Source organism: Atractosteus spatula, chromosome 14 (assembly GCF_055471065.1).
Source record: "Atractosteus spatula isolate fAtrSpa1 chromosome 14, fAtrSpa1.hap1, whole genome shotgun sequence".
In the NCBI taxonomy this organism is placed as follows: Eukaryota; Metazoa; Chordata; class Actinopteri; order Semionotiformes; family Lepisosteidae; genus Atractosteus; species Atractosteus spatula.
This window is the reverse complement of record NC_142719.1, coordinates 14,662,486-14,673,032: the sequence shown is the minus strand read 5'-3', so window position 1 is coordinate 14,673,032 and position 10,547 is coordinate 14,662,486. Positions and strand designations below refer to the sequence as shown.

The following is a 10,547-nucleotide window of genomic DNA, read 5'->3' as shown; positions in this document are numbered from 1 at the left end:
ATTGAGTGAGAAACTAAGCTGTGTTTTATATAAACCAGTGAAGTCACTAAAGCACCAGTGGCAGTAGCAGTACACTTGGTAATGTTCAAGACGTATGCAATGAACTGCTTAAAAATGCAATAACCAACCAGAACCCTGAAGGTCCAGATAAAGGCAGCTCTTCTCACTCAGATATGTTTGTGGTTGATCTGTTCATTTATTAACCTCTTTAAGAGCCATCAACTATTTGCAGGGCGTTCCTGAGGCGACTGTACGCTGCGGCATTATTAGAAAAGCAAACAGTGACTGTGAAAATAGCTATTGTGTCTGATAGATCTCTGTAAACTGAGCTGTTCACAGCAGGACTGTTCATCCGCACAGACAATCACTCTCTCTAACTCTCTGGCCTGTCTCCTTCCATCTCACACTCCAGTCCCTCGCTCTGAAAGTCAGTGGTGGCCAGTCCAGTTTCAGGGAACCAGAAAACATTCACGTGCACACACACACACGCACACACACTCACACATGCACACGTGCCACAGTGCCCTGCAATGATATCAGACCCCTTCTTGTTGCACATTTTGCATGGAGAAAAGGATTGAACGTATTGTCCTGTCGAATCATTTTGTCTGGTTCTGGCTGTGGGCAGGCGCTGGGATGCGTTGATAAGCTGCAGCTATGAATTTATAGCTCTGCCCTTTCCTATGGTGATGTTGTCTCAGATTTGTGGATTGGTTGAAGGCATGTGTGCAAAATTTGCACTGTGCTAAATGGATTAACGGGTTTTGCCCTTGGTGTGAATCGGGTCTCCGGTGGGCATCTCCTGTGATGATGCCTTTGGCTTCTGGAATGCAAATCCCTTGGAGAAACCTCCCACAGCAGCAGTCTGGGGTTGAATCTTGCAGTTGGCAAGGAAGTGGAACACGCTGTAAGCCTTAAGGTCTTTGCGGCAGTGAAGTAGGATATGAGCTGCACTGTGAACACAGCGTCTTCTTCCCTGTGATACAATGGTGTTAATTGTGACCAGCACCGTTGTGGTGTGTTGGTTACAGCTCTGAACTCGCCACCAGGTTGCAGGTTGAAACCCTACCTGGGTTGCGCAGGTTAATTCAGGCTTTAATGCTGTTCTGTGTAAATGGCCAGCTCTTCAAGCTGTCGCTGTGGATGCTGATCTGCCTAAGCCATTCATTTAAAAAGAACGAAACAATGTGGCAGGCTCTGTGTGAATTTATTGTGTTTTGAAATCTGCAAGGAATCGCCTCTTCACTGGAATTTGAGACCAGTGTATTTGCACTGCAGCTGTATGCATGCGGATGTTCATTTTAATGTAATTTCCCATGTGTCCTGCAGCTACTGTTATTGTTATTGCTGTGAGTTACTCTTCCCTATAAGCTTGTGTATCCAGTTCTAGGATTTTCTTTTATGCTACTGTGGTATCACTGCCTCTGGGCTGTACTGGACCCCGAATCATAACTTGCATGAACATATTCTGCACATTACAGTTCAGAATCTTTTTCTTTAGGATTAGGATTTTTTTTTTCTCCCAGAATTGATCCTTCCGCACGGCAGGGTGTCTGTGCAGACAGGACAGTGTGAAGGAATGCCCCTGGCATACGAAGATGAAACTCTGAGATGGTAAAATGACTCCATCAAGCCACTGTGCTACAATGGCCTAATTACACCGGATAGCCAGTGGCAAGCTCTGGGAGCCTGGGAGATCCGAGCGTCAGTCAATACATTGTGACTCTATGCGATCTGGTTACCGGGGACTGGTACTAACACACAAAGCACTGATTTACAGAGAACACACCAGAGTAGCCTCTGCAGAACAGTGCTAAACAGTGTCCTTACTTCACAAGGACTTCAGATGCTCTCTCTTGCCAAACAGCAGCCTGATACAACTGGCTTGAATGCAATTGGCCAGTTGGACTTCAGACATGCTAGTCGATAGGCTTATGATGTTTCATCCATCCACCCATTTTCTCATCACTTCATTCAGTACAGGGTTGCAGGGGAGCCGGATCCTATCCCAGCAAGCAACGGGCACAAGGTGGGATACACCCTGACAGAGACAGCAGTCCATCTCAGGGCAGACACACACACATATTTTTCCAAAAGCCAATTAACCCGACGGCATGCCTTTGAGCTGTTGAAGAAAACCACAGCACAAAGAGGAAACCCATGCAAACACAGGGAGAACATACAAACTCCACACAGACAGCACTCCCAGTAATTGAATCCTGTGCTGTGAGGCAGCAATGTTAACCTTTGCATTATGATATTTTATTAATATTGTGTTAGTTTTATTAGAGTTATATATAGAAATCATATGGAACAGAAATCTAGCTCTTGAGATCCTCGAATTCAATATCTTGCTTACCTAACTGATCAGAAACCGGTTAGTGTTTCCAGTCTTTAGAAATAAGTGGTTTAGATGTGATTTGAGCAGTATGTTGTTGGGGTGTTGGGGTAATTTCTACAGAGAGGCTACAAAGTCTCTGTCTCTTGACTAGTCCCCAGCTTATACTGAGACATTTTTGTAGTTTCATCAGATTTTCCCAAACACCCCTACAACTCTATCCAAAGCAGGTCTGGTCGCATACTGACTGACAGTAAAAATGAAAGTTCAGGAATGTGGGGGGCCAAGAGACCCCCCCATTTCCTCCAATCCGTACTGCACTGCTGACTCTATACATTAGATCAAGAGCAGGAAGAATCTGAGAAGATTTTCAGACAAAAAAATGAAGTTAAAAATAGAAAACAGACGAAGAACCTCTCGTGTTCATTTTTTAAAAGTGAATCATTTTGACTGAGAATACACCTGGTTATCACTTTCAGAATAGAGGTGTTTTGAGCGGGGAGGCTGTTCCCTGGACTGAGTCCAGCAGTAGATAAAGAACCTGCTGATTGGGGAGGGGTGGGATAGTGGCTGTAGGAGACGTCTCTGCTGCAAGGAGGAAACTCCAGCCTGGTAAGATGCTATAGCATTTCAACACATTTTCAGACTGCAATTTTTTAAAGTATTTTTTTATTTTTTAAAATTACCGCTGGTGTTTTGTCATAGCCACAGAACCTAGCAAAGCTGTATTAAAACAGACAGAGCTTCATGAAAGAGACTGTAAGTTTGGGGCACCCCTGTCTACCCTCAGGGCCTGCAGCAGACCCCCCCCTACCCTGTAGGGCCTGGAGCAGACCCCCGTCTACCCTGTAGGGCCTGGAGCAGACCCTTGTCTAAGATGGGCACAGGATCTTTCCTCAGGGGACTGGAGTATTGTGGGGAAAACTCAATCATTTCACAGTCTTTTGATAAGTGCTGCCCATTTGGCTAATGTGAGGCTGAGTGGGGGATTTGTAAGAGCAGAGAATAATCATTCTCATTAAAAGCTCAGCCAATCGAGCGAGCACACCTTTCTCTGAGAAGGCATAGCTTATCTCTGCTTACTTCAAGAGACAAGAGACAAATGTGGTGGAGAGGAAAGATATTTTTGTTCCAAAAAAAACAGGACTGGAAATACATGTTAATCCCAGGACCTGTCTTCAAATCCCACATATTCTGTCTCCACTTGAGCAGATTAAATTGAGTAGTGAGGTCAGGTGGCAGACAAGCCCCAGTTCCTGCTATCCTCAGGAATTAGGCTTTATATATGGGCCTCTAGACCACTGCTACATACCCACTCCAATAATCAGTTCTGAATCTCTCCCTTCACAACCAAAACCTCACATGAGATTAGATCCCAGCTGGATCTAGCTCGGTTGGTAGCTGTTTCATGAAAGACACCCAGGGTATCATCTTCAACACCTGGCTGGGCAGCTTGTTCCAGACTCCCTTTGTGTAAAGAAGTGCCTCCTGCTTTTGTCATTGCACACAATGTACAGCTATTATTTACACATCCCCTTCAGGAACGGGCGTACAGCACGCAAAACCTTTTCAGGCCATGCAGTCACACACAGGGCTTCCATGACTTCAGGCTTTTGGGCGAGAATCTGAACAAGCACAGAGTATCCAGCTTCAGGGCTGTAGCTTTAAGTCCTCATTGAGGGCAGAGGAATGGGATCTGCTTTCTGACAGCATCTCTGAAACAGGATCCTGAGCCCCAGCGACAGGTTTCACCCTGGAGAGGTGAGACACTGTGCAGACGGGCAGAGAGCATGTTTCTCAGAGCATGGGTCAGCCCTGCCTGGGCACCTCCCCTCCCTGTGCACTCATACGTCTCTCCAGCCCGATCAGCATTTCTTTAATATACTGCCTGGCGTAACACAGGGCACCAAGAACTGAAGACCTCAAGTGATGGTTGTCTTTAATTCAAATTAACCTTCATCTGAGCCTTCTGCACCTGCTTCGGAGGCGGAAACGATCATCCTGGCATGGTTTAGCCACTGCTGCCCTCCAGAGGTTCACCGCCTGATGCCAATCCAGAGAGAGCTGACCGTGGCATGTGGCAGTGGGCGATGTTACTGGTATGATGGGTGATGGAGGCTCTGAAGCCAGCATACCCAGTGCAGAGTCTCTGCATAGGCCAGCGCTGCACCGATCAGGACCACGTGTGCCCTGTTAGATTTCTCGTGCATTTATTGTTTAGGGGAGGTTGGGGGGGTGTCCACATGGTGACCCCTGGATCAAGGTATTGACTTGGACCTTCTTTGTTTTCCCTAGCCAGGCCCCAGGGGTGACAGATCAACCAGTTCTGATCCAAAGGGGAAACACCCTGCCTCTGTGCACCTGTAGCTACTGGTCACTAAATCGCTCATGTGGCAACTGTCCTTGAGCCACCATGCAGGAGGAAAGAAAAACCACAGACCAAGCACTGCCATGAAACTGAGCCCAGGCTCTCTTTATTTTTTACTGCTCATCGGTAGAAGAAGCCGCTCTCCATCAGGCTGGCTCCACTAAGACCTCGGTGTCGCTACGGCGCACGTCCGCGGACAGCTCAGGAAACGACCTGGGTGGTTTCCTCTGCAGGGGGAAAAGGGGGACAACATTAGGTCAGGTCCTCTGTTTAATGTGCCATCAGGACAACAGACTCGGTCACCATCCTGGGGCACTGGTGCAGAAATTCTGGGCCAGAGGGAAGAGCGCCACCTACTGGTCTACCAACACCACTAACAGCAACACGGGTCACTTAAATGCTTAAAAAATAAATTATTCAACAAATGAAGTCAGAGGTCATGTGGGGCAGAGCTGAACACTGGGGAGCACTGTGTATCTGCCTTAATAGTGTTTTCGGGCTCATTCTTTTCCAGCTCTCGAGGCCTCCTGCCCAGGCAGGAACAGCTCTTACCTTTCACGACCGTGGTGGTGGTGGTGGTGCTCGTAGAGCTCGAGCTGCTCGACCCGTTCGAACTGCTCGAAGTCGTGGTGCTCGATTTGCTGGTGATGCTAAGAGGAACAAAAACAGGCTAGTTAGCGAGTTACTTAACTGGCTTCATCAACGTAAACGGTTTTCTGGTTTTAAATCCCGATTTCAGATGGACTCATTTTGAGTACGACACCTTCCAAACTGTCCAAACTGACACGTCCAAACTTGCACAGCTGCTGGCGCTGGTGTCCTGCTTCCAAAAAAAAAAATCGACTACACTTTTTTTAACTCAACCTCAAAAGAAAAATGAAACTACAGAGAATCTACTCTTTTCCTTGGAAATAGAGGTACGAGACTGTATTGCACAGATTTCCAACCGGCACAAAACAAGTAGAAGCACACAGCAGCAGGAAGCTCCTGTGGGGGCCAGCAGGTCTGAGAGGATGCTCCGCCTCCCACCCCCCGCTGACCAATCAGGACGCACCTTGCCCCGCCTCCCGTGCCTGACTCCACCCCCTCCAGCAGCTGCTTGTAGGTGGCGATCTCCATCTCCAGCTTCATCTTCAGGTTGAGCAGGCTCTGGTACTCCTGAGACTGCAGGGTGATGCTTTCGCGGATGGACGACAGCTCCTCCTCGACGCCGCCCACCATCACCGCGTATTGCTGCAGCTCTGACTGGTACCGGGCGTTCGTCATCGCCAGCCTCTCCTCCAGGGACAGTTTCTGGGACAGATGGACAAAAGAAATGTCTTAGCAACTAATAGATGTGCAATTCCTCTTGTAGAATTTTACATCTCTGCCTTTCTTCGGTTTAATAGTTATTGACAGGAATGTATTAGGAAGTACCACTGAAATATAATTATAGTGTAAAACTGAGCCCAAAAAGGGACAGGCACAAACACATTGGTCTTTCTTTAAGAAAACCCTTGGTAAATTAATTCAATTCAATGTATTTTTATATAGAGCCTTTCACAACAAGGTTGCCCCAAGGCACTTAAATAGGCTGTGTGTGTGTAAATAGTACATGACGTTACTGAATTACAAATTGATGAGGACTGTCCAACCACATCAGCCGCATCTAGAAAGAAATGAAGCAGAAGAGGTTGTGCAAGACCAGACGCTGACACACAGCGCTTTGCTTCAAGCGAGAGCTAGACTTCCTGGGGGCCCTGTCAACAAGGAGACACCAGCTGCATAGCTCCTGCGCCTCTTACCGAAACCCTGAGGGCCTCCAGCTCGGCACTCAGGCTCTGCGATGAGCGGCGCAGCTCGGTGAACTCAGTCTGGTCCGTCTTCACCGTCTGCGTGCTCTGAGCATCCATCTCCTGCGTGATCCCTGCCTGCGTGGGGCGAGAGCAGGAAGTGTGAGGGCGTGGCCTGGGTGGGCGTGCCCAACGAGGGTGTGGTCAATGTGGGCGTGGTCTACATGGGTGTGACCAATGAGAGCGTGGCAGTGAGGGCATGGCCAGTGAGGGTGACCCTGACAAGGGTCCGGAACCAGTGTCCACATGGGCATGGAGAATGGAGACCTGGAGCCTGTCGCCTGGCGGGAAACTCAGGTGCCTCCAGCTTGCATTCTTCAAAACACAGCTCGGTTGTTTTAAGCGTAAAGTAAAACTTTAACATTCAAACCAAAGCAGGAGCATTTACAGTATAGAGTTTCAGTTTATGGAGTTTTTCTGGACTTTTTGGGCCTGATGTTGGGACCAGCGATGACTGCGTGCTTGCTGGTGATCGGGGGAGGCAATGTGGCCACACAGGGGAAGTGTGGGGGGGTTAAAGACCGGCCCACCCGTTAGAAGACTGTTGGTGGGAGGCGTGGGGGGGTTAAAGACCGGCCCACCCGTTGGAAGACTGTTGGTGGGAGGTGTGGGGGGGTTAAAGACCGGCCCACCTGTTTCAGGAACCACCTCTCGGCGTCGTCCTGGTTGCGGCGCACCACGGACTCGTACTCGGAGCGGATGTCCTCCAGGACGCGGCTGAGGTCGACCCCAGTGATGGCCTGCAGGTCCACGTGCACGGTGCCGGACATCTCGTCCCGCAGGTTCGCCAGCTCCTGTCGCCACGGGTTACACGGGGGTCAGCGCCCCAACTCCGTCACCCCGACCCCGACCCCGCCGAACCCCCCTCTCCCTACTCCCCACGGCCCCCGCCTCACCTCCCCGTGGTTCTTCCGCAGGAAGTCCATCTCCTCCTTCAGCGCCTCCACGTCCTGCAGCAGGGTGCTCTGCGTGATCTCGTACTCCTTCTTCAGGCCCTTCAGCCCGTTGATGTCGGTCTCCACCGCCTGCCGGAGGCTGTACTCGGTCTCGTACCTGGGCAGGCAGGGACAGGCATGGCTGTGTCCTCTAGAGCAGTGGCGGTCCACCAGCGCGCGCCAGGTGGTCCGCGGGCTGACCTAGTCATCTTTCTTTAAGCAAGTCTTAGCCGCTCCACTCCTCACGTTAACTTTTTAAGTAATAAAAAAACATTTGCAAACTATGCAATTTTGTTCGTAAAAATATTAGTACTGTCATGAAATTTAATTCGATATTAGTTATTTTTAGTACATTAATAGGTGATGAATTTTATAGGGTGAGAAGTGGACGTAGGCATAGGTGGTCCTCCGCATCTGTGACTTGGTTTAATTGGTCTGCGGACCTTTGAGACCCCCCCCAACGGTGGATGACGGGCGGCAACTGACGTTACATGCCGCACGCTCAGAGACTGGGGGGGCATCACGCTCGTTCTCGGGGGGCTTCGCGGAGGAAGACCCACCGGAGGGTGAGCATCAGGCCCCACGGGATCACCCCTGACATGCGGGAGTCCGGGCTCTGCAGTAGCTTGAGCGTGTTTTGGTCGTGTCTTGCGAGACTTACAGCTGCGTGCCGAGTGTCCCTGCAGAGCTGCTAGTGGCAAACTGACCTGAGGACCTCATTCAGCAGCTTGCCGAGAGAAGCCAGTGACATGTCCGGGCAGCTTGTTCCCCACCCCCACAACTCTTCGCGTAAAGAAGCGGCGTTGGTGATGTTGCTGCAGAGTCAGTTCTGCAGGGTAACCTTTTCTTTCGCCCTTTTTTTTTCCTACTCACTTGCTACGGAAGTCATCGGCAGCCAGCTTGGCATTGTCGATCTCCAGGGCCAGGTGGGAGTTCTCCTGGATAAGAGCCAGGATCTGTACAGGGAGAGAGGGAGAGGAGGAGGGGCGAACAATGAGACAAGACTGGGAAGGACAGGGCACAGGCTGTAGGACGACTGTAACACAGTAACACGGGCAACACAGGCAGACGGTAACACAGGCATGCTGTCGTCTGTGTACGGTACCTCTGTGTCTAGGTGCAGAATGATTCAAACCACTTGCATACTGAGCAGGAAAAGGAGCTTGATATCAGTCATCGATTCATCAAAGTGACGCCACAGAACTGTCTAAACCAGCACTGTCGCGCGCAGTATTTCTAAATGCGTGCATGCAGAGCCATACCTTTCTTTTAAAACCTTGAAAAGGCGTTTTAAAGAGAAGGTCGGGTTGAGGCAGCGTGCCAGGACTATGCAGAAAGCGCCTTCCGGACGCATCAGTCAGGATTACAATGAACTAGCGCTGGTTATTACCAACACAAAGCGAATTACAGCTGGCAGGCAGCCTTGTTTTAATACGGCTAATCCCTGCGAACACAGAAACACGAGCGTGCTCCTTTTCGGCTTTAAAGGTTTGACTGACTCGTGGTTCGGGAAAGCGCGGGTCGCGCCTGCCTTGGGTCAGTCCGAGCACGACGAAGCCCTGTTCTTGGAAATGAGCGTGGATCCATTCCGCGATGATACACATCTTTCAACAAAACGCCGTGCGCGGGAATTCGGCTCTCCTCGCACGCGGGAAGTCTGCATTGCCCGGCCTGCGCGCTCACGCTCACAAGTGCACGCCGCCATGTGTGTAAAGGCAGCTCAAGCAGCTCAGCGCTTGCAACAGGTTTCTGCGGGACCACCCGAGCCAGGGGGGCGGAGATGCGCTGCGCAGAGATCTGTCTTTTGGGAAGGGGAGGGACTGCGAGGAAGACTGCGGTACCTGGTCTCTCAGCGGCTTCAGCTGGGCGTCGTAGGCGGACAGGTCGTGGGTCTGCACCTTGGACACCGTGAAGTTGCGCAGCTTCTCCTCCAGCTCCTTGTTGGTGGCCTCCAGGCTCTTCACCTTCTCCAGGTAGGCGGCCAGGCGGTCGTTCAGCCCATGCATCAGCTGTTTCTCGTTCCCCATGAATATGATGCTGCCTTCCCCGCCGGCTTCCCCGCCAGCGCCAGCCCCAGCCCCAGCCCCGAACCCGTACCCGAATCTACCACCCGCGCCCGCCCCAGCGCCAGCGCCCCCACCCAGGATGCCGCCCGCCCCGTACCCGTACCCGGCGCTACCGCCAGCCCCGAAGGCAAACCCCGACCCGGTACCAGCCCCTGAACCGCTCCCGAAACCCAGGCCCAGGCCGCCCGCCCCCGCGGCGCCCCCGAAGCTGGCGCTGCTCATCTGGGCCACGGACCTGCCCAGCCGCACCGAGCCCGAGCCCGAGCCCGAGCCCGCGGCCACGGACCGGCGGAACCCGCTTCCCCCGAACCCGGAGAAAGAGGAGCTGGAAAACCGCTGCTGCTGGCGCTGGACGTGAACCATGTCTCCTGTCGTACAGGCTAGAGATGTCGACGGACGGAATCTGAAGATGAAACTGGAGCGAATGGATGAGTTTCTGGAGCGAAGCGAAAGGCGATGCTTGTTTCCAACAGCTCTCAGAAGTCGAGACTGCTACAGGCTGAGCGTGTGGCGACTCCCCTGGCGCTGGTGGCCTCCTCGCCCGCCTGGTGGCAGGATATATACACTGCGCTGGCCTCGCCCCGGCGCGACCCGATTGGCCGGGGAGCCGCGCCCGACAGGCCCCGGAGGGGAGTACCGCTCGGGCCGGGGCGGGCACGACGGCGGCTGGGCTGTCCCTCCCGCTCCCTCCCGCTCCCGCTCCGCTCTGAGACCCAGGACTCCTCGACACTCCCCCGCCCAGCAGAACAGGGTCACATCTGAAACAAGTGCAGACGCTCGGCGCTCGGCTGCTGTGAAATTTCAGTTTTCTGTCTTCGAAGTACAGGAATATATATATACTGCAGCAATAACATTCGCACAAGACTGCCTTTATTTTTCATCGTCAATGATAACAATAACAATAATAATAAGGACTGTCTGAGCATTATTATTACTATTATCATAATAATAATTGTCTGAGCTATAATATAGCTATATTGCTATCATTATAGCAATATAATAATATTA

General features: G+C 51.5%; 1 protein-coding gene across 1 annotated transcript; it reads right to left on the bottom strand.

The window, feature by feature from the left end:
* Positions 1–4,785: 4,785 nt before the first annotated feature.
* On the bottom strand, positions 4,786–10,069 carry LOC148820742 (keratin, type I cytoskeletal 19-like). The gene is made up of 8 exons (XM_088932519.1): positions 9,315–10,069; positions 8,347–8,429; positions 7,435–7,591; positions 7,171–7,332; positions 6,491–6,616; positions 5,761–5,999; positions 5,259–5,356; positions 4,786–4,933 (listed from the first exon to the last, which is right to left on the bottom strand). Exons 1-8 carry the CDS (start codon positions 9,900–9,902, stop codon positions 4,908–4,910), a joined length of 1,479 nt encoding a protein of 492 aa, XP_088788645.1. The 5' UTR covers positions 9,903–10,069; the 3' UTR covers positions 4,786–4,907.
* Positions 10,070–10,547: the final 478 nt, after the last annotated feature.

Coding starts and splice junctions, on each gene's coding strand:
- LOC148820742 (XM_088932519.1), bottom strand. CDS start 9,902: ATGGTTCACGTCCAGCGCCAGCAGCAGCGGTTTTCCAGCTCCTCTTTC. Junction 8,430..9,314: donor TGAAGCCGCTGAGAGACCAG/GTACCGCAGTCT, acceptor CTCCCTGTACAG/ATCCTGGCTCTTATCCAGGA. Junction 4,934..5,258: donor CACCACCACGGTCGTGAAAG/GTAAGAGCTGTT, acceptor TTCCCCCTGCAG/AGGAAACCACCCAGGTCGTT.